The sequence below is a fragment of the Callionymus lyra genome, chromosome 7 (assembly GCF_982586985.1).
Source record: "Callionymus lyra chromosome 7, fCalLyr1.hap1.1, whole genome shotgun sequence".
Lineage (NCBI taxonomy): Eukaryota > Metazoa > Chordata > Actinopteri > Syngnathiformes > Callionymidae > Callionymus > Callionymus lyra.
This window is the reverse complement of record NC_141824.1, coordinates 20,410,656-20,437,710: the sequence shown is the minus strand read 5'-3', so window position 1 is coordinate 20,437,710 and position 27,055 is coordinate 20,410,656. Positions and strand designations below refer to the sequence as shown.

The 27,055-nt window shown below is 38.5% G+C and overlaps 2 protein-coding genes across 2 annotated transcripts; one reads left to right on the top strand and one right to left on the bottom strand.

Annotated features, from left to right (window-relative positions):
* The first annotated feature begins 4,801 nt into the window (after positions 1-4,801).
* bbc3 (BCL2 binding component 3) lies at positions 4,802-13,020 on the top strand. The gene is made up of 4 exons (XM_087796488.1): positions 4,802-5,492; positions 6,578-6,917; positions 10,093-10,253; positions 11,590-13,020. The coding sequence occupies exons 2-4, from the start codon at positions 6,581-6,583 to the stop codon at positions 11,683-11,685; spliced, it is 594 nt and encodes a 197-aa protein (XP_087652614.1). The 5' UTR covers positions 4,802-5,492; positions 6,578-6,580; the 3' UTR covers positions 11,686-13,020.
* Positions 13,021-14,354: 1,334 nt separating this feature from the next.
* sae1 (SUMO1 activating enzyme subunit 1) lies at positions 14,355-25,988 on the bottom strand. Its single transcript, XM_087796487.1, has 9 exons — positions 25,758-25,988; positions 25,455-25,566; positions 24,306-24,479; positions 22,022-22,167; positions 21,824-21,923; positions 21,473-21,578; positions 16,421-16,565; positions 15,495-15,564; positions 14,355-14,504 (listed from the first exon to the last, which is right to left on the bottom strand). The coding sequence occupies exons 1-9, from the start codon at positions 25,883-25,885 to the stop codon at positions 14,412-14,414; spliced, it is 1,074 nt and encodes a 357-aa protein (XP_087652613.1). The 5' UTR covers positions 25,886-25,988; the 3' UTR covers positions 14,355-14,411.
* Between the last annotated feature and the right edge of the window lie 1,067 nt (positions 25,989-27,055).

Sequence of the window (27,055 nt, the reverse complement as noted above, 5' to 3'; positions counted from 1 at the left end):
ATTTACAATATTTGGATAGATTTATTCTATATGTTTTGGTTGCGTCTGTTTTATTGTATTATTATAACACAATAACTAGGTCAATGACCACTGGAATCCGCTGTTGTTATGATAACATTCCTGGAGTAAGAGTGCAGAAAGTCACATAACAGCTGGTGTATTGAGCAGATTTCAGTACATTAACCTAATTAGTAACTTTTTTATTCCTGTGTTTACACTTCAGTGTCGAGATTCATACTATATTTGAGCTGATGAAAATGAGAGTGAAACATTACTCACCTTTGCATTGACTTAGCAAGGATTTGAAGGTTGTTTTAGTCTGACACACACTCACGCACGATCTCACACAGAGAGAGTGAGAGACAGAAAACACAATACAACCGAACAAGCCAATGTGTACTTTGTCAGTATGTGTGTGTGTCAGACTAAAGACACTAGACAGAGGCAGTGTGAGGTCAGACATTAGCAACAACAATCTGCCTCAACAACTTTGTATCACGACTTTTCTTCCATCCCTGAACGACTTATGCACTGGAGACAGGTTTAGGTGTCATCGCGGAGTGTAGCTGATTGTTGTGTTATCCTGTTGTGGTCCCGCTGCTGAGCTCACACCTGCCAACAGGTGACCTAACCTATTAACACTTGTGTCTGGTCGAGGCTGTAAACAACGCTAGCAGGGCGCCTGAATATTCAAATAGTCTGACGTGTTTTTATCACAATTTAAAATCTTGTTGGGTTTGTGTATTTGTTGTTGCCATAGTGAAGTTTTTATAAAAAAAAAAACATCCCAGGGTCTAGTGAAGAAACACAAAATTAGATTTTTTAGTTTCCAGTCCAGCCTGACACCGCGGGTTAAATGGGGGTCACATTGACTTCCGACTCTCCCACTTAAAAGTTTCCATCATAGGTCTTCGAAGGTCACTTGAGGTCTGTTCCGAGATGATATTATCAGCGAGCGCTTCCTCAGCTGATCACGTTACATCATGACCTTGTGGTGAGTTCACCACAAGGGTCAGAAATTGAACACCTTAAATAAAATGTTTCAGTTCACTCATCAGACACCGTCGCAAACACTGCCGCTCTTAGGTTACACACACAAGGGCGGATGACATCATCACAGGTGTCATCAGCTAATGTGGTTGATTCTTTTGTCTCCAGGTTACGCAACAACAACGACGCGCTGACTCACTGTGGGTCGAATATTGTGATATAAAGTTTATTTTTGCAGAAAAATACTTAACTTTTTCTCTCTGCATCCATAATTTATTTCAACCATTGTTTTTTTTTCTTTGGAACAATTTAATTCAAAATAATTCTAATATTGAAAGGTTGAATATATATGATATTACAATTATAATAATTAAAAAACACATTTTCCAAATTCAATATTTTTTAATTCATAGCCTTTTAAATTCAATATAACACTATTGGAAGCATTTCAAATTCAATAAAAATGCTGGTCAAACAGTTACAACTGACAAAACTGAAAGAGCTACAGGATCCTACTTTCAGCCAATCGTGGGACGCGCAGACGATCATGTGACAAGGATGAAGAACTGACACGTCAATTTAGGAAATTTTCCTGAAAATGTGTCGACCTATTTTCAATGTTTTACTCTGACGGTCAGGTTCAGTCATCAGACTAAATATGCCAGAGTCAGAACTCAAGGTGGGCATGACTTCATCATCAGTCCATTCATGCAAAAGCTAACGCTCTTGCATGAACTTTTCCTATTGGTGCGCCATAATATACCCTCCACCTTTCCACCAATGGCTGCAAGAGAAAGTCAAATAGAGGAAAATTAATCAATCAAGTAACGTAGCAGATTTTCTAAAAGGTGGAGAATCTGCATCCATCAACGCTGGTCGTCCTCCATCCAAACATCCACACGTGGCCGGCAAGCGAGGCCATTTTAAAATCCACGTGTCGAGTTAAGCTAGCAAGGGTTGTTCGCCCGGACATGTACCTGAGGGTGGGCCGGTCTCGCCCCTCCCCTTCCGTAAACTCCCACGACAAGAGAGTTTGCAAGAGGCGGGGGTCCTTGTTTCCACCCGACTAAACATCCTCTGACTTGCAGCCCAGCAGCTGTGCAGGAAGACAATGATCTGGGGGTCAGGGGTCATGACAGTGGAGGGTGTCCAGAGGCCATTGAGATGCAGATTCAGTGTTTTTGTTGCAAGGTGTGAACATGTGGCCGAGGAAAACATAAACATACAGAGTTGTCTGTCGGTGCATAGGTTTGTGCTTGTATAATTATTCAGGAAAAACTTTAATATGACCACAAAAGAAAAAGTAAATCTAAATTAGATGCGGCAATTTGTAAGATGCACCAAAATTAGGAGTTTGAGGATTGTTGTGTTAATGTGTTGCTACAGTACAAAGAAATCAGTTTAGTAAAAAAGCAAAACAGGTGAAGAACTCCTTCAACTTAGGAGCTACATTCGCTCATTTTCATGAAACTTAAAAATAAAACTTCCTCATTTCCAGGCTTCAATACAAGATGGATGTTACAGACGAGCAGTATGGGGGTATTTGGACGACAACCGAGCTGCAGTCGCTACACTAAAATGAACAAACATATTTGTCTATAACTCTAAAAAGGAACAGCTTACTCTGAAAATAATCCCAAAACCTTAGTCAAAATGAGGGTGAGTAGAAAATGAGTTTTGAAATTTGAATTTTGGGTGAAACTATCACTTTACGAGTATTCACTTTGTGAATGTTTCTTGTAACATATTAACCTTGTTAGTAGTTGTCTTGAAAACATATTTACAATTTATTTTCTCAGGTATTAGGTGGATGACGCCGTCATCTACCTGCAGCACCGGGCACTGACTCATCTGGAAGGCGCCGGTAGCACTGTGAGAGTCATGTTTTTTGACTTCTCAAGTGCTTTCAACACCATCCAGCCGGCGCTGCTAAGGAAGAAGATGGAGGACGCAGGAGTTGGGACACAGCTGGCAGCATGGACGATGGACTACCTCACCAACAGGCCGCAGCACGTGAGGCTGCAGGACTGCAGGTCTGAGGTGACCATCTGCAGCACCGGGGTACCTCAAGGGACAGTGCTGTCACCTTTCCTTTTTTCCCTCTACACGGCGGACTTTAGCTATGACTCCAGCAGCTGTCACCTCCAGAAGTTTTCTGACGACTCGGCCATTGTGGGCTGCGTGTCTGGGGGGGGCGAGCTGGAGTACAGGTCAGTCATCAAGGACTTTGTTGACTGGTGTGAGAGCAACTACCTTTGCTTAAACACCGGCAAGACAAGGGAGATGGTGATTGACTTCAGGAAAAAGTCCCCACCACATCAACCGGTGAGCATCCAGGGCTCGGACATTGAGCTGGTGGACTGCTTCAAATACCTGGGTGTTCACCTCAACAATAAACTGAACTGGTCCACACACATCAACGCCGTGTATAAGAAGGGCCGAAGTCGACTCCACCTCCTGGGGAGACTGAGGTCCTTCGGAGTGTGCAGACTTTTAAGGACTTTCTATGACTCCGTGGTAGCCTCTGCTATCCACTACGCTGTGGTCTGCTGGGGAGCAGGCAGCACGGACCGGGACAGGAAGAGACTCAACAGGCTGGTCACGAGGGCCGGCTCTGTCCTGGGCCGCTCGCTGGACTTGGTGGAGGAGGTGGGAGAGAGGAGGACACTCTCCAGACTATCCTCCATCAGGGACAACACTCTCCACCCACTGCACCTGACCGTGGAGGAGCTGGCCAGCTCCTTCAGTGGCTCAGGCACCCCCAGTGTAGGACGGAGCGTTATAGAAGGTCCTTCATCCCAACTGGTGTCAGGATATTTAACTCTCTACTTTAAATATCCTGATGCTAATCCGTAGTGTGTTTTTTCTTCTTGTGTGTTTTATTTTATTTTTTGTTTTTATTTTTATTTTATTTTATTTTATTCTATTTTATTTTATTTTGTTAATAGTGTTAAATTTCTAATTTTGTAAATAATTTGTATATTTTTAAGATCGTTTTTATTTTATTTTGTATTATCTCTTCTATTATTCTTTTTTCCCTGCACTTTATTTTATTTTATTTTTTTCTCAACTATGCTGTTGTAAAAGTGTGTTTCCCCTCAGGGGATGAATAAAGAGTTTCTATTCTATTCTATTCTATTAACAGCAATAATAACACTGAGTTAGTTTTCAAAACTAATGCATTTAATATTGTTAAAGACAAGCTTTTCATCAGACATCAGGAAATGTTTCTCGCTTCTTCTGCAACATGTAACATTTTATTTTACCCTAAATATATAAATATACATATTTTAGTTCTGTGGACCAGGAGATTGAACCGGGCCTCCAGTTTAGATGAATGATAACTGAGGGGTCTCGTCAACTCTTATCTGATGTAGTGAAATAATGGTAAACTTCATTTGATATTGTCTCGTAATATGGATATTTTTAAGATTCACAGTCGAGGGCCACGTGGCCCCGGAACCCCGGTCGGATTATATCGAGTTTCTGACGTTTCACTAGTGAGCTACTGAGTCATCCTCGGTCCACATGGTCTGTGTTTACATTGTCTGCAGTCAGGGGGAAATTCTTGAAAGTGTGTGTGTCAGAGTGTGTGTGTGAGTGGAGGGGGGGGGGGGGGGGGGGGGGTTGTTTATCTCTCTGTCACGTGTAAGGGGAAACGAGATATACGAGATGGAAGTGGAAATCACCTGTGGTGCCAGAAGTGGACTTGATGAACTTAGAAAAAAATTGCTGATCAGTTCAAACACGCAGTGAAGTCTGCTGATGTTGAAAGTGTCATCGGTGATATTTGTCAAATAAGGATTTTCTTTTAGAATTTTAAAGGTATTTAAATTCCGCTACTATATGTAATAACTGTAAATAGGTTGTTGGTTTTCAATTACAACGTCTCTCGAAAACGAAAGCCGGCCGGGAGCACAACATGCCCGCACTTGTTACGATTGGTACATCGGAAGTAAATCTCTGGGTGGTAATAGTAACCTCTCTTACAAAATAAAAGAACGAGCTGTTTAGGAAAAAAAATAAATAAACGGGACATAGTGGTTGGCAAAAAAAAGTTACAAACTGTAGGTTAAGAATATAAATCAAATACCAAAAAAAAATGCAAGAATCGAAGGTACGGAAGTTATTTAAAATCAATAGACAACGCAAAGACTCAGTTTTATTCTTGTAAATTAAACCGGAAATGGGACTTCTCTTAAATAGCCGCCGAGTCATCGCTGTCACTCAAATCAAGACTATCATCATCAACGCGCTGTCACGAGCTCTCTCTCCAGTGTCCTCACGTGCGTCCACGGAACCATCGGATCGGAACCGAGACATGAAAATTTTCCTCGCAGCGGACTTTCTCTGCTGCTCCTGCTCGGGATCTCGCTGCTCAGCTTCGGGTGTTTACGGCTCCGTCCGCCGCCTCTGATGCTCGCCGGCAGCTTCGTTCTCTGAACCCGCCGCCGCCGCCGCTGCTTCCACACCCGGGACTCGAACCAGCGACCCGACTCCAGGTAAGACGTTTAAACAGTAAATGGTTTCTGTAGCTCACATACAAAACCGTGTGATTTAAAGTTGCATCATATTTTTTTTTTCCGCCTTCAACTCGACGCGCTCATTTTCTTGCACGTTATAAATCTGAATTTAAGGTAATTTAAATTACTTTAATACAAATACATTTAAATATAACGTTTAAATCACACGCGGAACTTAGTTTAAATTGATCATTTAGTAAAAATAAAAAAAATCTTACTTAGTGAATAAACCCATCTGATGCGTTTTCTGACATGTTAAATATAGTAATACATGAATTAATACTAAATATGTGTCGCTTAAATTGCATTAAAAGCGGGTTCGTTTCCACGATGACGCGCACTATTTACAAACAAGAACTCGTGGTCACCCGAGCAGCGGTGCGCCCACTGGTGGTCGCTGCGGGAACTAGGTCGGTGGGTCAAAGCAGTTCGATAAAGTTGGTTAATATATTCGTTTAAATGTCCTTCACGAAAGGAAAAAAGTGGCTTACAATCATTAAACCTACAACATTAAAAAAAAAAAAAAATTAAATAAGTGGTCTTCCGTGAATAAATAGGATTCTAAACTCGACAACATGATAAACGCTACACTAAAATTATATTAATACGCAAATAAATGTTATATTCATTTTGGCAGAACCAACAAATAGTATTACAACCTTATTACATTACATTAATGAATTTAATATTTTAAGTAAAATAACACTATTTTCTAAACAGCATTAAAAGTAAATTGTAAATCACATTTTCAACTTTTTCTGATGCAGTTACATTGATGCCTGAAAGCTGTGACACTTACATTTTTCGGGAGCAGCTTTAGCTCAGGTTTTCTGGTTTACTTAGTTAATTTTGGGAGAATGAAGTATGACGTCATTAAGCTTTTCTGCACTTATAGTTGTGCTTTTGTTGGTACTTTCTCATTTCTTCCTGTTCAATTGGACTCAAAACACTCTGGTAGTGATGAGAGGAAAGTGATGTTTTTTTAATCTGTGTAATTTCAATATCATTCTGACATGTTATATATGGAGTATCATATTGTATTTGTTCCTCTTGTGCTGATGCAGACGATGGCTCGGGCAGACACCATCGCGAACGTCAGCGAGGGCACGGTGAGAGTCAACTGTCGCCTTCAACAACGCTGTAACGTGGATCTACCTGTCGGCGCTGATCAGGCCTGGCCCGGCTTGCATGCCTCCTCCGGACCCCCGTCCGGTACCTGCAGAGGCGACTACCGACCTAGATTCCTTCCTCCTCCGGAGCACTTCAGCCAGTCACACCTGCAGGATTCACCTCCACCTGAGGAGGGACCCAAAGACCTGGGACTCCCGTCTGGACATTTTAACCATCAGCCCAGTGATGATGGCCTGATGGGTCCAGCAAGTGCCTTCTCACCTGGACAATCAGGTAGGACTGAGAAAGTGATGTCACAACACAAACTGGAGCTTGTAATCCATGTTTGTTTAGACTATTGTAACAGTTTATTTTGGTGTCTAAACAAGAAGGAGTTGTCTCGCCTGCAGTTGATTCAAAACTCTGCAGCGAGAATTCTAACCTGCTCTAGTAGAAGAACTCACATTTCCCCGATCCTTAAAACTCTTCACTGGCTGCCAGTTTCTTTCAGGATCAACTTAAAAATTCTGGTTCTTACTTTTAGATCTATTCATGGCCAGGCTCCTCCTTCAATCACTGATCTAGTGGTGGTCTTTAAAGGCGCTTTAGAAATAACGAATACTTACCAACTTACCTACTTTATTTTTCATTTTATTACTTGCGTTTAATTTCAGATGAATTAGATTATTACAGAGAAAACTTAATATGTATCTTTATATGAATGATCCTATATAACTTAAATGAAATAAATAAAATGACACATCTAAATGAAATAAAAAACGAACAATAGGAACGATAAGGCTTGCGTGTATGACATTTATATATTCATTTTAAATTATGTGGTCATATGTTTTTCTTTATATTTAAACCATTTTTCCAACCACGGTCAAACCGTTTATCACGTGTCAGCAGGTGATCATCCTGCAATAGTTTAACACTGCAACAGCTTCAGGTAAAAGTGTTGCCAAACACTTGATACAGTGATGGAGACGTTAAGTTCAGGCCGCCATTTTGAAAGTGTTCCGACCAGTTTTTGACTCAGAAACAACGTGGGACCGGCGCTCAAAGCGGATCCGTTGGGGTGGATCCCATGTCTTGTCTTGTTTGTCATCAAACAGGCGATGGTTGAAACTCAGTTCGAGAAAAAAGCTCCTTTTAGGATCTTGTTCCCATTTTTTTTTTTTTAAGTTTCATGAAATCGCTGAATCATGCGACGGTCTCGGCTCTGCAATCTTGAGTGACGCAACAAGACGAACAGAACCTCTGCGGAGGTGTTCAGGTGTTGACCACAGCTCGAAACTGAAAAGAACTTTGTGTAACAAGGTGGTTGTCGGTTCAAACGTTCGTGTCCACGTGACGACGAGCAGATGTGAGCACAGCCTTGTTAAAGAGCGTGATGGGCCCTCCCTGCACACACTCAGCTGTGTGTGTGTGAGTGTGTGTGTGTGTGTGTGTTTGTGCGGGACATGTTCAGACTTGTTCCTTGCTGCACTTCCTGCTCGTGTGACAGATCACTCTTTACTTGTCAAGAGAAGTAAACAAAGTCGCACGTTTCACTCCAGATGACAAAAGAAATTTGATGCAGAATTTTTTTTTTTGCTGAATATTCTGTTAATTAATGAAAAATGCATATATGTATGTAAATGAATATAAGAATTAATTTGACATAACAAAATGAAAAGATAGCAAAATGTTAAACAGGACCTGCAAAAAATTATGAAATGATGTTATAGGAACTATACAATAAATTATTTAATATATTAATCATTGAGTCATAAAGGAAAACAAAATTTATAATCGCAAACATTTCAATCATTATAAAGATTAATAGGATCAAAACATAATTCGATTAAAAAAACGATTATTTATTTTTCAATCAAATTTGAATCAATCATCAAAAAAATCTGTCTAGTGAGTTATTCAAGAGATAACACATAAAATATTAGTTATAATACCAATAATGTGTAAACATTTAATAAAAAGCGAAATATATATATATATACCATATATAACTTGGATTCTATTAAAGTCATTTGTAAAAATTAAATTAACCTAAACATGAATGACAATGTCAATATATTTAAATTGAGAAAATATGTTATAAAAGGTATATAACTGAATATGGGTAATTCAGAATGATACAAAATCACGATATTAATACAATATATATAGTTTTAATATAGGAAATAAAATGAACCGCTAATAAAAAGCTTTATAATGGTAATACTGAAATTAATTATTTCAGAAATATAATAATGTAAATTATATTAAATAAGTATATAATGTGTATTAATGAAAAAAAAAAACATTGGAATGCAAATCCTATATACTTTGTGAATTGTATCACTAAATTTGTGTACAAATAATCCAAAACAATCAGGCTGATTCAGATTTTTTTACCGAGTGAATCATCAAAAGTGCTTCATTTATCTGCGCACTATCAACCTCCCCTTTAGGCTCCGCCTCGTCTTCTCCTCCACCTATCAGAGAGCAGCTCTGCTCCGTCTGCCAATCGCACATGGATATCACCGTGGAAATGTTACCTTGGCAACAGGCCAGTGTTGTTGTTGTTGTTGTTGTTTGGTCTCGTCACCTGCAACTCAGAGGATCAGAAATAATCCCACCCGTCCTGCAGCTGCCGAGATTCCAGGGGTGTCCGTCCCCGTGGCAACTCGAGCTGCGGTTGCCATGGCGATGCCAGCTGGAGATGTTTTAAATAGCGATGCTGTGATTGGATGAGACGTTGGGGTGCGAGGATGAAGAGGGAGAGTTGTTATGGACTTTTGGGAGACGAGAGAAATGATTCCAAACGTCGGCACAAATAATCACGCCGACGAACGATTAAAGTTGAAGCATATGTTTCCGTAACAGTCATTTTGAGATTTAGCATCACGCAAAAAAAAAAAAAAAGTTGCGGGAGAATTAGCGAGACAGATGGTCCAGGTATCAGTTTTATACAAACACACAACAAACACACAAACACAGCAGACTAATAAAGCTGATTAAGAGATTAGTGTGCGTGTGCGTATGTGTATATCTGTCATTATAAAGTTGACCGTTTCCAAACTTAAACATAAGGAGATACAACTATGAGTAGCCGTCATACAAAACACAACAATAAAAATGATGGCAAGGAAAAAGTTTTGTCGTTTAGTTTTGACCAAATATGCTATCATTAGCATTAGCATGGTGACTGTGTTAAACCAAACAGAAGTCCTTCCTGAATTATGACCACATCATTATAGCAACTGTTATGGTATCGGGTTTTTTTTTGTCGAAGTTACACAACTGTCCCAAGTAAACATTAATGATAGTTTGTTACATTTATGGTTGTTTTGAAACTGTTTATGGCTCTTATCTCACAGTAGCTCTTATAGAAGTGTTTGTTGTTGTTTGACTTTTGAATCCCTTTTTCGTCATTTGAAAAATGTCGTAAATAGTGACGACAACTTTTTGGTGTCCCTCACAGATCCCTGCCCACACGGGCACCGAGGACCTCTCCCAGACCTGCTGCCCCGGACCGAGAACCCTCACCCGCCGGCCCAAGACGGTGCCCATGAGCAGAGCATCAGGGTGGCGATCCAGCTGAGAACCATCGGTGACCAGTTCCACGCTTCCGCTGTCAGAGAGGTGAATACTAGCATTATTTCAGTTCTTTCTAGCTTGTAGCATGACGCTAATGTATGTTAGCCAACATGCTCATTTCAGTGATTAGCAACATGGAGTTAGCATTAGCATTAGCATTTTTGTCAAACGGTTTCATTAATCATATTTGTTTACCTGGATCGAAATCAAAGGCCGTCGACTATTGACACACTTTCACACACTCACACACTGACTCACACCTACACGTTGACACACACTGACACACACTTAAACAATAATACAGTCTAATACACGCTTAAACAACGACAGACACACTTCAACAATGACACACACTGACACACACTTAAACAATGATACAGTCCAATACACGCTTAAACAACGACAGACACTGACACACACTTCAACAATGACACACACTAAGACACACTTAAACAATGATTGAGTCGATACACACTTCAACAAACACCTCAACAAAGAATCAGTCTAGTACACACTTAAAAAAAACACACACTGACACAAATTTCAACAATGATACACACCTAAACAATGACACACACTGACGAACATTTCAACAACAATACAAACTGACGCACACTTAAACAGTGATACACACTGACACACACTTCAACGGGGGAACACTCGTACACACACTTAAACAGTGATACACGCGTACACACACTTCAACGGGGGAACACTCGTACACACACTTAAACAGTGATACACACGTACACACATTTCAACAATACACACACATATGCTTATCAGTGTAACCCGTGCATTGACACGTGCAGCAACGTATGTTATTGAGTTCACTGTGTGTGTATGTGTGTGTATGTTTGTGTCAGAATTGAACATGTGTCAAATGTGTGTGTTAACATTTCTTTGGCGTCATTTCTTCCTTTTCTACCCGTTCTATTCTCAGTTCAAATTCAATAACTTAATGAGTCGCCACAAGAGAGTCATGTGACACACAAGGTCTCTTCTTCTTCTTCTCAGTAACGCCCCCCCTCTACCCCCCCACCCTTAGTCCTCCACCCCCCACCACTTCTAGATCGCGTGACCAGTCGGCAGCAGCTATCTCCTTACACACACACACTAACACACTCGCACACTAACACACACACCATCCCGCCTTATTCACACAAACAAACATGACGTCATCCACCAGATTGGACATTGATACACAGTTGTCAGTGGCACATAAATCTTGTTGTGTGTGTGTGTGTGTGTGTGTAGCTATGTAAGGACAAAACAAATTGTAAACGAGGAGCAACGCACACACACACACGTGAACCCAAACTTGAAGTCCACGTGAACACACCTGAACATTAAAAACCAAACACAAATTTCTGTCTTTCAGCACGGGGCCCCCTACTGGCCGGACGTGGAGGACGCCTGCCGAGGACTTCTGAACTTCCTCACGCAGACCCTCAGCGCTCTCTGCCGCCTCATGTAGACCCCGCTCGCGATTTTTCGACTGGAATGTTTTTTTGGGTCTAAATCTCGGGCCGCACACAACATTGGAACTGTCTCCAGAGGTTTCTTGAGCGCCCCCTGTCGGTCGGATGCTGTCAGTCTGCTGGTTTTCGGACTGATGTGCGGACCTGCAGCTCTGGGTCAGGAGTTTGTAAATGTTCTTTGGATGCGTTTTTTTAAACTCTGGACCACTTTCCCTGATGAGTTCTTCCTGCTTCACATTTGACTGTGAGATTAAACCGCGTTGATGATCGAACGTGTCGTCATCGCAGGTGCCTTTGCTACTGTTCCACACGTTCTCCATGTTGTTCTCAGAAATCAATCCGGTCTTGTGACGCCTCGATGTTGGAGCTCCAGTTGAGGATCCAACTCATCGGCGAGTTGCACCTAGTGGACGGAATGAACCACTGCACCCTCGTGCCAAGACTTTTTCAGTCAGTGTTTAAAAGTTGCTGTAAATATGTTCCGTTTAAGTAAAATAAGATGGGAAAAATAATCTCGAAGAGAGACCCAGAGATGAGTCCGATCCGAGTCATGATTTGAATCCCGTGGATTTACGAGGGTGTGACAAGATTCCTTCTCTCCGTTGTTTTTTTGTTTTTTTTAAAGATTTAATTTATTCTGGGAGTTAGCGTTGTGTAGCATGTGTTCATTATGATTTGATATTTTTGTCATTAATTTATTCTTTTCTACATTCCTCGTTTGTACCACCGAGGTCACTGAGCGGGTCGAACTTTTGTAAGATAAAACTTATTAACAGTTAAAATGGAAATGTTTTTTTTTTCCCCTCAACTAAAGCACAATTGAGTGGCTGTACGTGTGAGTCTTGACGGCTTCACTTGTGTGATGATATCAGATTATTGGAGATTATTTAACAGCAGCAAAAAAGAGGTGATGAATTTGAAATTGGATTTTTCTGCACCGCGACATTTCTACAACTCAAAACATAACGAATGTTCGTTCCTCTGTTTGTGGCCTGTTATATTTCTCTGTCTGTATCATCACCATTTCAGAGTCAAAACACAAATATTGAGTTCACTCTGAGCCCACAAAGATTACGACTGGTTGGTTCAATTCCATGTAAACATGTAAAGACAATAGATGAGCAAAGAAATGAATTGAGAAATGAAATATTAAAAAGATGTTTCTTAAAAGAAGTCAAATATTGTCTCGTTGGAGAATGTTCTGGACTGAACTATATGCTTCTTGTTGAACACATTGTTCGTCTGTTTTTCAGTCACAAACCTCTGATTTTGGAACTTGTTTTCTATCAACTTTTTGTACTTTTTTCATCGTTTTTCAATAAAGAGGAGAAACAAAAAAATAAATTTGTCTTCTGTTCATTTGAACTTTTCAAAACATTTTTAAATGTTGTAAAACCAGGGTGTCCACACAAGAGAAATATGTGTTTTTATTTGATGACATTTAACCCCCTGTGTTATCTCAGGGTCAAAGTGACCTGAAGGCACGAAAACAAATCGGTTTGTGGTATCCCTTGTGTTGCCTCTGGGTCAAGGTGAAACACATTTTGTTTTCGGGCCTTCGGGTCACCATGACCCTTGAGATTACACAAGGGCTGAGATGTCATCACATCAGCGTGCATGAGGATGAACAGGTTTTTTGGCAATGAAGGACCTCTTAAAATGGCGGGTCATTGAGTCTGACGCGCATGTTCTTGAGTGACACCAGACGGGGATGCTTTAGAATAAGATAATAAACATGATTAAAACATGAATAAAAGTCTTCCGGCTCAGCTCTTCAGCATCATCCACTGTAACTGTGCAGAACGAGAGAATAATAGTTAATCTTAAACTCCGACAGCATAGAGCAAACTCAGTTACTGGGTCAACAGGCAGTGACGTGGAGAGCTTGTCCTCAATTAACCTCTTGAGCAGAATGAACCAATCGGAGGCAGAGCTGGGCCGTGATTGGCTGCTCTCTCTGCAACGGCGCCACCTCAGTTCACCTAGCAGGAGCGTTTTTTGGAGGAGGGATTGGGTTGAACAAAGAAATGGATGCAACAAAAGCTTCATATAGTCAAAGATGAGAATAATTAGCTACTCTGGAGGAAACAGTCAATTAAAGGCATCTATAATCTACAATATTCTTTAAATATTGAATAAAATTTAAAAAATAGTGGAGAAATAAAAATATTCTATGTATATTCTAAGTACCCCTGGGCAAAACTGTTTTTTGAATGATCCAAAAACTATAGAAATTAGTCAAGAAATAACTTGTAAACTGATGAATAAAGTTAAAATAAATACCATAATGAAGTAATAATTATATCTTGTTAGATGTCTCAAACATATTTTAAACATTTTTAAGATAAATAAGATAATGATACCTATATTTATATAATTAGTGATAATAAAGATACAACATGTGGTAAACTGTTTCTTATTCAACCCTTAATGTAACTGTTGTTGTGAAAAAAAACTATTTGTGGAATTGTTATTTCATTCATTTTTCATGGAAGCTGCACCATTTTTTAATCTAAGCTATTTGTTCACAACTTCATCTTAAAATATTGAATATAAAGCCATTAGCCAAAACATAATGACCATCATCTTAACTTACAAATGCTTCAGAAAAACGAACTTTAAAAAATAAATTCTCTGCAAACGTGAAAAACTCATTAATAAAGAGTAATTTACAAAACGATTTTATTGAATAATAAAAAAGAAAAATGCAGAAAAAAATGGCTCAGTTTGGTCCGAAAAAGTCGACCATTCCGTTCCCTTTGCGGCCGTCGAAGAAGAAGAAGTTTCGGTGCGGAGCGTCTCTCTGGGAGAGAGCCTGAGGAGAGAACCAACATGGCGTCACACACTAGTGGTCGAGTGTTGATCAAGAGCAGTCTCGGATGCATCAGGAAGTAAGTAAGTAAGTAAGTAATTTTTATTTGTATAGCGCTTTTCCATACCAGGGTCACAAAGCGCTTAAACAATCAAAACAATACTCAATAAAAGTATATACTTTAAAGGTCAAGATAAAACTGATAACTTAACAGGAGTTCCAGAAAATCGAGGAAAAGCCTGAACAAATAAAAACGTCTTAAGATGTTTCTTAAAGGAGTATTCATCAGTCCAGTGAGCTGAGCCAGAGGACGAAACAACCAGCCCTCGCTTCTGACTCTGACATAACAAGGGAGGGCCACATGTAGTGAGGGGCCATTGAAAGTAAAAACATGGGAAGAGGTAAATCAAAAGAAATAAATCCAGGAATTAGATATTTTGTATATTAAATTTAATTATATATAGTTATAGTATAAAATAAAAATAAATCTGAAAAGGTTACTTCATATAATGGTACAGACATGGACTGCATTTTGTCCACGTCTGAACTAAGAGGAGGCCACGGGGCAAACCTGGGACTAACTTGTGTCCCCCAGTTGTCATAGTAACACAACCAGAAAAGGTGGGGGTCATCTGCCAAGAGGGACGTGTGGGTCTCTCTGGTCACACAGCTGCCCCCTCGACGAGCCATGAGAAGACACGTGGATGAGACGATGAATCCCAAAGAAGAGCCTTCGAGGAGAGTCTGGTTCTCGGAGTGAAGACGACTTCACCTGACGTGACCACCAGTTACAGCCAGTTTCATCATCTTCAGGGCGTCGACCCAGAAACACATTCGGGTCAAACTATGAAAACATCTCTTTCCTGCGCTAAATATTTAATGTGAAAACGGGAGAATGTTTTAAGGATAATGACCCTGAACTTGAACACAAGCATCTGAAGTGTTGCGATCGAGGCGACCGTTGATGTCACAATTCAGACTCGGTGTCCGTACCTTGACGATCTCCTGCCCCAGAACGCCGCCCACCACGGCACACACCGGAGACATCTCAGAGAAGCAGAAGCTGCAAACACACACACACATCTATATTTAGCCGTGAGCCCCAACACAGAGTGGGTTCATCGTGGAGTGGAAACCAGCTAATGTGCTGATGCATCAAAAAGAAACAGTTGATAGTGGAAACACTTAACATTTCTAACTTTTTAACTTCCTCCTGCACATTTTATCTAATTATAATCTCATTATAAACAAACATTCTCAGGTGTCCACACACATTGTAACTTGAATGTCACCCTTGAGAGGCCATTTAGAGGCCGTTATTAAACCTTTTTGTAAGTTGTTAAATGTGTAATAACAGTTTAAATGGATAAAATCAGATTCAAAATGCAATGAATGTTTTGTTTTAGCTGCTGTGGTAGGACTTATTATAATATTAATTTACAATGGTTTTGATGGGCTGCTGAACATCACTTAACGACTTAGTCTGTCAAACTGAGCCTGAGAAACCTGGGTGTTGTATCGGGCTCTGAGGTCTGTGGACCAGAATCTACTGATGGTTCAGGACCAGAGGAGAGAAATCCTTTAAGACTGTTGCTTCTAAGCTTTGGAATTTTCCTCTCCCTCTGTGTTTGATGGATCTACTGACTCCTTCAAGAAACATCTTAAGACATTTCTATTTGTTCAGGCCTTTTCTTGATTTTCTGGAACTCCTGTTGTGTTATCAGTTTTATCTTGATCTTTAAAGTATATACTTTATTGAATATTGTTTTGATTGTTTAAGCGCTTTGTGACCCTGGTCTGGAAAAGCTATATAAATATAAATTACTTACTAACTTAATAGACACAATGCTTTTTGCTCTCACTCCCTCTCACTAAACTCAGCCCTGCAGCTTCCAGCATTTAGCAAGGTGGTCCGGTACCTGATGAAGTCGTCGTTCAGCAGGTCACGGCGCAGCGACAAGGACTCCAGGACGTCGTCACGGATCTGTCTCAGCAGCCGACTGTCCTCCGGGAAAGATTGTGGGTCAGGGTCGCGACCTTTGTCCGTGCGGAACTTGAGCAAGACTGCAGAGACAAAGATGCTCGTGAGACGGAGAGAGACGAGGTGAGTCGGAGGTGATGGTTCTCATGCATCTGAGCGTTTGTGTCTCCAGTGCCGCCATCTTATGGTAGATGACGGCAAAAATAAGACCTAGAAAAAAAGCGTTGCCATGCGTAAACCCTCGAGTTTCAGGTTTTAACTACATGGTTCTAAATACAACTCTTTCTACAAGTAATATTTCAAGATGAATTCAAGTTATGTTCTTCTCTCGTAATTGTGTTAAAAACTAACTTTCCTTTGAGTCCAGAGAAGATTCTTCTCCATCAACTCTCAGTTCATATTACGGAATTACATCAGTGCGACCACAACAATCAATGGTTCAATTTAATATTTCAAATGTTGAAACTCTTTTTTTTTGATGATTCAATACTATTATAATTATTATAATTTATTATTATAGAAAGTTGCAATCAAATATAATAATAATCAAAGTTCTTTATTACAATTATTTAAAGATTAAATCATTTATTTTTAATAGACTTTGATATTCCAATTCCAACAATTCTAAAATACATTTTCTAAAGTGAATATATTTAATTCCTATCCTTTTGAATGTAAAAATGTTGGTATAATAGGGCCACCAGACACATACATTTATATTGAATTTAAAAGGCTTTGAGTATAAAAACGTATCATAGAACATCATTGCTATATTATTATTATAACTATTGTCAATAAATTAATTTACAAATAACCTTTACTTTACTTACTTTATATCATTCCATGTGTAAAAGAAGAATTACTTTTGAAAACATTTGAATTAATTAATAAAAGAATCAACCTTTAAATATAGTCATTATTGAGGTGAAAAATTATTTAATGCTTTAAAACTTTTTTATTAAACTCTGGTTGTTTAACCATGTATTCTGAAGGCCCTGATATACTTCAAACCCATATTCATCACTTCACCGCAAACACTTCTTCTCATCGAGCGGAACATGTTCCACCTGCTTCTAAGTTCTTCCACTAGCAGGTCCACTTTCATCTGGAGACCTTAGAGATCTTATATATCCGTTCGCGTGGCACCTTCCATCACTCGATGACGCCGGGCTCAACAAATCACACACAGACCAACCTTTGCCCACAAAACCTCCTGCTGCGATTCAATCACAACGACCCACATTCATTTCCAGGCGCGATCGCACAGACGCCGCGACATTTGAATCAGACGTGGAAAACAAGATCGTTCCTCCAGATCTTAACGTTCAAAGGAACTTTTTAGAGCAAGAAATTGAATAACTTCTGTTCGTCTTTCCACATGCACTGTTGTCACGGTTGGATTAATGAAGCAGTCGTGTCGTCTGTGACCCCGAGTCTTCCACTCTGAGGTCAGATCAGTCATGTGACGGACTCAAAATAGAACACCTGCTTCTACACAACAAGAAAATCCAGTTGAGGAGACCTTCTGGGCACCTCCCTCACTACGGAGGTGTGGGAGGAGACGCTCATAGTAGAGCGGGAATTCTGTCTTTTTCTTCCAGAATGGAAAGTTTTTCTGGAACGTCTGGGCATCTATGCACCGGCTGCTGCCCCTGCGACCCAACCACGGACAAGAAGTAGAAGATGGATGGACTTGAACAAAAAACTGAACCTTTCAGAGACGTTTGATCAAAAAAAGAGACGTTTAATAAAAGGATTAATATTATTGTTTTGTGATTCACTTATTTCAATGTCTTGAAATGAATGGCCAAAAATACATTAATAGGGTCCAAACAGGACTGGATATGAAGATGTTCTGATTTGAAAATGTTTCATTTTAAAAATCAGTGTTTACTGTAGGAACTTATTTTGAAAGAAAACTATCTAATTCTTGTTAAATTCTAAATGTTTCCTATAAAAACGTAAATTACCTTAAAAATAAAGTTTGGTTAATGGTTATTTTAGGGGAAATGCTTTTTTAAGAATCAATAATCTAATGCAAATATTGAGCATTGTTTGCTTCAAACAAACAAGTAGATTATATTTCCTGATTTGACCATCAAAACATATTTTTCTCAATAAAATTAATTTTAGTGTCCAAACATCAAGAATTCATGGCTCAGATTCTAGTTAGTTTGCTCGACTCAATCCATCCGCTCACTTCAGGAAGTGGTCTTTACCATATCGAAGTGAACTTTCCCGCACAGGTTGAAAAAGATGGTTCTGCACGTGTCCATCGTCTCGAGGGTTCAGTGACAGATTCACCCAGCAGTGTTCGACAATCAGAGACAGGAAGGAGGCGCAGCGGCAGGAGGAAGAGCCGCTTCCTCTTTACTGCCAAAACAACAACCACAAGATCTTTTTTTAGATGCATAAAAGATCTTGGGTGATTTATTTAGGTTCGTTGTGTTCCTAAAAAAGACTTTTCATAAACGCCATTAGACTCCCTTCATCTCATTGAACAACATGTCCTTGACAGAGTCACATTATTTTATCGTTGTACTCATGTCTGAACTTGATGAAGCTGAATAGAATCAAGTAAAAATCATATAACATTACATTTAATGAGGGAGAATAGAGACATAATGAATTACAGTGAATAAATAGAAAATGTAAATAGATGCAATTGAGACAATAACTGGAAAGAAATCCTTATTTTATCTTTAAAATCTTATATTTTGTATCTTTAAAGATAAACTAATGTGTTGATTTAAGTGTGTCTTAAATAGATGTTGGACTCTATTGTATCATCAGTATGTGTCTGTTTGTACAAAACTCTCTTTTAATAAAAATGTTTACATTGGTGTGCTTAGGCCCCGCCCATTGAAAACACTGTTTTTCTGGAGATTAAATCTTGTTAACCACACCCACTCTACCGTGATTAGATTAGGTCAAACATGGAGGTTTGTCGAAACACATCATCAATCCCGGAAGTCTCCAGCTCCCAGGGGCTCGTTGTATAAACAAAGCGGGTGTGATTACAGCTGGTGTGAAGCCATTATTACGTCATAATAGACTCCACTCTCGTAACCTCTCATTCGCCGAGATTTCAGACGGGGGAGAACTTTATAAAGTAATAAGTTCAAAACAAGGTCAAGATGAGGGACTTACTGCATTTATTTTAAAGTGAATCTATTATTTACCTTGTGATTTAGAACATCTATCATGGAAATATCCAGGACATAGAGAGATCAAATGTGTTTAAAAATAAATTTAAAAACCTCAAAATATAACTAAACTTAATTCACAAACTTGTAAGACCAATTAAAAACAGTTTATGAGTATGAGTCACATTTAACCTGATGTCACTTCTGTTTTATAACTTCTTTCACTGACTTGTTTTTGTTGTTATCATCCTTGGATCTAATTAAAACATTCTTATAAATATTTAAAATGGAAGTTGTGCTGCGATTTAAAAAAAAAGATCTTGTGATAAAAACAGTTTGAGAGGAAAAGCCAGAAAAGCAGGTGAAGTCACTCTTCTCTCAATGAAGCAACATTGAAACAAAGAACATTGTCGTTCACGCGTCTCACGTGGAGATTTTCCATTATGATTTTTTTTTTGACTCTATGTTAGTTTCCTGTCCTTGTTATCTTGTGGTTTAGGTGTTGTGACGCTTTAGCCCTTCTCTCTCCTCACATGACCGCTCATGGACGTCTGTGATGGAAACTGGTGTTGGTGGTGGTGAGGAGGAGGAGGAGGAGGAAGGTGGGGCAGACGATGAGAGCGACAACAACATCCAACTGAAAGAAACTGCTTTAAAGTTTAACTAGTTCTGGGCTGAAATAAATCTTATCTTGTTTTTTATTAATACATCGTTCCATATGAGGTCTTAATGATCAGATTATAAAATGGCTATTTTATTTTTTGGTCAGAAGTTGAGCAGAACATATAAGACCGTGTCAGATCGAGATAAATAAAACTGGTTGTTTTTTTTATTTCAAAATCAGACCCTCACATTTTGAGACTAACTTATTATTGTTAATTTTTACAATTACAAAAACATTTTTCCATTTGTATTCATACACAATGACAGACAGTTACAATTGTTTATTATTACTCCTTTGAAATAAATTACCCTTTATAACTGAACACTGTACGGTTGGATCAGTTTTGTTTTTTAACTGACAAGACATTTGTATCATCTTTAGATTTAGATTGTGTCATCTTGCACTTTCTTTTTATTGCACTTTGTTCTTGTTTTATGAATCTCTCGTCTGTGTTGCTGTGTGCTGGAAAGACTATTTCCTGAAGGAGACCTCCAGAGGGATCAATAGAGTCTATCCATCCATCTTTCTTCAATAAATAATTAAAAACAGAAACCAGGACTTCCTATAAATTGCTTTTTGCAAAGGTTACATGAACGAAGAGGAGCATAAATGCCCCTTTTTGTGAGGTTTACATTGTGTTGACTGTACCTATTTTATTATGAGTTATTTGTTTGTTATTATTTGTCATTTAAGAAGTTTCTGTGATCAATAGTAAAAATAAAATAGTGACCAAAAATAGACCAAAATGAGTTTGGCCTGTTGAGACTGGCAACTAAAACGAGCATCAGTGCAAACCTAATTCAATTTATTATTTATTTGTTAATTTCATTTATTGTTAATACTTCTTTTTTTTCTTTTTTTTTTTAATCCTTTGATCACAGCATCCAAACCTGTACACTTTTTTACAAAGTTGCCTGAATCGCACTCTTACAAAAAAGTTACTTCCTCTAATAACTACCGGAAGTTACTTTGAAAGTAACAAGTAACTTAAACAGAGTTACTTTTGAAATATGTAACAAGTTACTGTAATCAAGTAAACTAAAGTAACTTGCCCAAAACTGGTCATGAGTCAACAGTGAGAGTAAAAAATAGTCAACAGCTGCTAAATGTGAAGCTTAGCTCTCGTCAACCTATGGCAGTCACCACTATTGTCCAATAACTTGTTTATTTAAAAGGCTACCTTGAAGCAGGAAGTAGTCCACTGGAGTTTTCTTGAGTCCAGCTTTCGCCTTTTCACTGGTCCAGTCCACCTCCAAGGCCTCCTTCAGAGAGCAGAAACTGGAAGTCTGGGAGAGTTTAAAGGACAAAAATAAGTCAAGAGTAGAAGTTACTGAAGAAGGCTTTATTTAATTAAATAACATTAGAGCTCTACAAAACGATCTGGATCACGAAAAAAAACGACTTTATGTTTGTATTTTTAAAACAAATAATCTGTGAAATTAAACGGCAGGTTGCAGTCAACCTTTTAAAATATAGTTTTGTCGTCTAAAAAGAGAAACATAAACTAGTCAAATATATGTCTGATACTCGCCTTTTTCACCACGGTGGTTTCATTCGGATCCACTTTGACCCTCTTCGCTTCTGGGCCGTCGCCGGCGTCAGCAGGTGGTTTGATCAGTTTGGGTTTTTCCCTGACAAGACATTCGTGAGACACGTTAGTAAACACAGCACGACCGGCTGCTTTGATAAAGGCAAAAGAAGTTTCAGACGTCGAGTCGTCCTCACTTACTCCACGTAGTTGTGCTCCTTTCCCAGATTGCAGAACATGTAACCATAGTAACCGTAGACGTCCCCACAGAAAACCTTGATGTCTCGTCCGGAGCACAGCTGGTCGACTCGCACCATCAAGTCTCTGGAGCAGCCTGTCAGACACACCTGAGGGAGAAAACCCAAAAGTTGACCATTTTGGAAATCAATTTTTCATGTTTCAATCAACCCTTCGTCTTTTTTTGTCCACATTTGTAAACTTTTGATACCAACCTCTCCTGAGAATCAACATTAAACCTGATAAAGATTGTAAATTGAGCTTATAATATGTGAACTCCCCAGAAGAGAGAAGAAACAATGATCCTGTATAGCTACATGATCTGTCCTTAAAACGTGTTTAAACATGAGCAGCCAAAATAAGTTTACATTACTTTCTGTTAAAAACTGTTGCACTACAATATGGGCTCGTTTCAGACCACATATGCAGTATGAAGTTGAAAAGTCTAAACTTCTTCTCGCGGATTTTAGAATTACAATCTGACCAGAGACGGCAACATCCAAAATGTTGCCATACTACACTAAATAAAAGAAATTTTTCCACTCTTCGCTGCCATTTTGGCTCAACGCTAACACTAGTCTGACCCTCGCGAAATTCCGATGCCGCTCTGTGAGGTAATAAAAAGTGTATTACTCGAGTCTAAACTACATGTGCTAATTTTAGCAAAAAGAGAGTTCGAATTTGTGTCATTTTTTTTAGAAAACATACATTTTCATCTTTCATTCTTTTCCTTTATGTTGCATTCATCGTTTGTTGACCGTTAATTGTTGACATTAATCATCCCGAAGTGCTAGAAAGAGCCAGGACGCATCTTTGTGCATCACAATTAAAATATACATTGGATTGAACAGGATTTTTGTTGTGTACAGAAACAGTAATAAAGATGCTAAAGACTTCAGTGAGATTTTTAGCTCTGAACTCTTCAGTGTCAGTCGAGTCTTCAACACATACGCAACCAGACGATTGAGAGAAGACTGACATCTTTTTTTTTGTACTTTCTGATTCTTCGCTTTGTTCTTTCGGTTGAAAAACAACAAGAGGTCGACAGAGCTGACCTCTGCAGCATCAGGAGATGCAAAGATCCCCCTTCCTGGCAGTGGATTCAAGAAATAGGTGGTCTTCACCAGACAAATACACCCCCCACCAGTGATTTAGCCCCGCCTCACTCGCTCCTCGCTCACGTAGTGTCCTCACTTCACTCTCCTCAGACTTCAATCCAAAGCAGCCCGTCTGACTGACCCTCCCGTCGCAGCCCCGGAGGGAGAAGAGAGAGGCGGGCGATCAGACACAAAGAAGCAAAGCGATCGTCTTCAAACGCCGTCTGGCCCTCAGCGAAGATAGTTGCTGATTCTGCAGGATGTCGTCACTGTCGCATATTAACACACTTTCTAATATTCAATTCATCAAACCGAACAGAGGTTTGAAGTCGTCCCTTGCTGCTGTTGGACGTATGGAGACGAACATTATGACCACCTGCCGAGCTACCTTCTTAATTCTAACTTGCTAATTTGGTGAGAAATCGGGCAAAGATATTTGACTGATTTAAACTCCATAGTAGCATCAATTAAATGCACTAAACTATTTATAATGATAGTTTTTACCTTTTGAATTTGTTGCCCGTCAGTGACCCTTTCAAATTTAGAAACTACTTCACGAAAGACAAATGTTTACTCATAGCCGGGTATGTATTAAAAAACAAATATATCTCATTGTTTTGGACTCGGAAAACACAGTTTTTATCTAAGAACACACGGTGCAGTGACCAGTGGGAGAGAGTTAATAAGGAGGAACAGTTGTAAATACACTTGAGGTGACGACAAGATGGTATAACTTGGCTCAATTATTATTGGGTCCCAACATAAGAAAGTTCTAATCTTATATTAAGTAAGTCTAAGTTAATTATTCAACAACTATTCAACTAAAATTAGATTAATTTACTTTAAACAAACAAATCAAATAAATAAAATTATACTTTTAAGAGGAAAATAGTCATGAGAATTAATACAAGTATTGCAAATGTAGTTAAATAACTTTTTGTAGCCAGTTTCATGGTTTAATTTCAAGAGAATTTTGACTTATTTCACCATTCTTTTTCTTATTACTACAAGGAAAAAGCATCTCCATTCAAACAAGCTCTACTGGTCAACATGAAAACCTTGAGGGGGAAGACAGTCTCGACACTGACGTGTGGTTTAACTTGTTGTTCTGGTTGTTGAATTAGAAACATTCTTCTTCACAACGTGCTCACCGCATCAAACTGCAGAAAGAACTCATCAGGCTTGTCCTCGATCTTGTCAGAGTCTGCATGCACCTCAACCATCGGGTTGAGGTTCTGAGCTCGCATCAGCGACGCCTTGGCTCGGTTCTCGCCCTGACTGGTGACCGGAACCAGGAACTGAGCTCTGCAGGACTCTTCTGTCACCTGAAGGGGAGATCGGAGACTTTAAAAGACGCGATGTGGCAAATAAAATCTTAAAACTTTAAATAAGACAAACACAGCTGGTTCCCACACTCTATATTCGATGCTATTCTAAAATGTTAGCGCCATCTGGTGGATTGAGATGGTGCTACAATTAGTTCAAACTATAATCCCAATTACTTTTTTTCTGAATTGTTTTATTGCAACGTGTGGACGTTATAGTGTGGTTTGTGTATCCCTTTAATTCACTTTGATTTAAATTACATGTTGAATTAACTAATCATTTTGAAATCATATTTACTTTTTAAAACCCTTTGACACTCTATTGTATTCTGCTGAAACTATGACTGAACAAACCTGCTTAAAAAAAGAAAGAAAGAAAAGAAAATACTTGTTTACACATGTGCTTACTTTAATATTTTAGTTCTTTGTCCATTTTTCTGCTGAATTAAAAAAACTAGCATAACCCACGACAAATTTTATTCTTTACAAGGAAAACATTCATGTTTTGTGTTTTATGAAAATATTTTAGAAAGCCATATTTAAAAAAAAAATTGAGTTCAGGAATATTAAGCATCTTAAGACGTTTTTATTTTTTCAGGCTTTTCCTTGATTTTCTGGAACTCCTGTTGTGTTATCAGTTTTATCTTTACCTTTAAAGTATATACTTTATTGAATATTGTTTTGATTGTTTAAGCGCTTTGTGACCCTGGTCTAGAAAAGCGCTATACAAATAAAAATTACTTACTTACTTACAGTATTAAAATGATCTGGGTAACAGTGTGTGTGGTGTAACTGGGTTTAGCTTCACTTTGTTTATTGATAAAAGTGTATATCTTTTTAAATGATGAGATTATTGGATCATACATTTGTATCCAAGTATATCCTCTCAATTTGGAGCTTCAATGGAAGGTCTTTTGACTCTATAGAGATTCAGATAGTAGCCATATATATGGCTAAGGTTTCACTGAATTGTACCTTTTCATGATCCAACAAGGTCAGTCCTTTTACTCCAGACAGGATTAAGTTTTTGGCAACTTCAGCTCCTAGACCCCCACAACCTGCCAGAAGGACCTTGGACCCCCGCAACCTGCAGAAAAATACAACCTCATTATAAAGATCTTTAACACCCGTTTGTTTTACCATTTTCAATATGCTTTAGTTTAGTTTAAGTGACGTGAAAAAGGACTTAATCAAGTTCAAAGGTCAATAACAAAGTTTTAACGCAAAAAACAAAGCTTTCATTTCCAGCTGCAAGGACCAGGGGGAACCTTTCTTCACCTCTTTTGTGCGTCTAACCCCCAGAGCCGGATCTGGCGGTCGTACTGAGCAGCCTCCTCCTCGCTGAGGACCGAGTCCCCTTTCCCGACCGGACTGTTCATCCCAGTGGATCCAGAGACGGGAATCATAACAGAGAAGAATCAACAGATCGTCGACTGGGTTTCAAATGTGGCAGAGTCGCCGATGAATGAGCGCGAAATGATGACGTCATTTACAATAGAACGCGTCAATATATTCGTTAATCTCGATATATTGATTTTACTTTTGGTCTTTGGTTGTTTTATCACAAACGGCAACTTGAATACGTAGGAATATTTTTTTTAATTCAAATTTAATATCAATAACTGTATTGTTTAAAATAAACCCGGATGTGGTGTATTTTATTTTCCCAAAATAATAAACAAGTAAATGACTTAAGTTAAAGTAAACAAACAGAACGCAATACATTTTATTTTTGTAACTCGTCGTTATTCACTGTAACGCGCTTTGTTTTAACATATTATTCTAACAATAGTGTGGGGTGCTTTTCCCTGGTAATTGACTTCAGGCATAGGTTATACACGTATCGTTCATACGCCTATTTTTTTTTCAAAATTTAAATACATACATACATACATACATTTTGCTTTTTTATATAACCTTTCTTGAGCAACACAAATAATCATAATTCTCACCTTTTGTTGTATGAAGACGAGATACTATTTCAAAAGTGGAAATAATTCAAGAAAGGCTGGTTAAATAAATATGTATATATACATATTCATACGTCTATTTTCAAAATATATGCGTGATATATATATATTTATATATATATATATATATATATATATATATATCAAGTTCTTTTATTGTCAAATATACATGTATCAAGACATACATACACACATTTTTCTTTTTTGTATAACCTTTCTTAAGCAACACAAATAATCATAATTCTCACCCTTTGTTGTATAAAGACGAGATACTATTTCAAAAGTGGAAAGAATTCAAGAAAGGCTGGTTAAATAAATATGTATATATACATATTCATTAGTCTATTTTCAAAATGTATGCGTCTATACTTGTGTATATATATCAAGTTCTTTTATTGTCAAATATACATGTATCAAGACATACATACATATAAAATAATTTAAACAAAATTCTAATTAAGCAAAAAATGTGTTTATGTTTTTGGATAACCTTTCTTGAGCAACACGAATAAAAATAATAATAATTCTTACCTTTTGTTGGACGAAGCCTGAAATACAAAGACAAGTTACTATTTAAACAGTGGAAAGGGATCAAGGAAGGCTCGT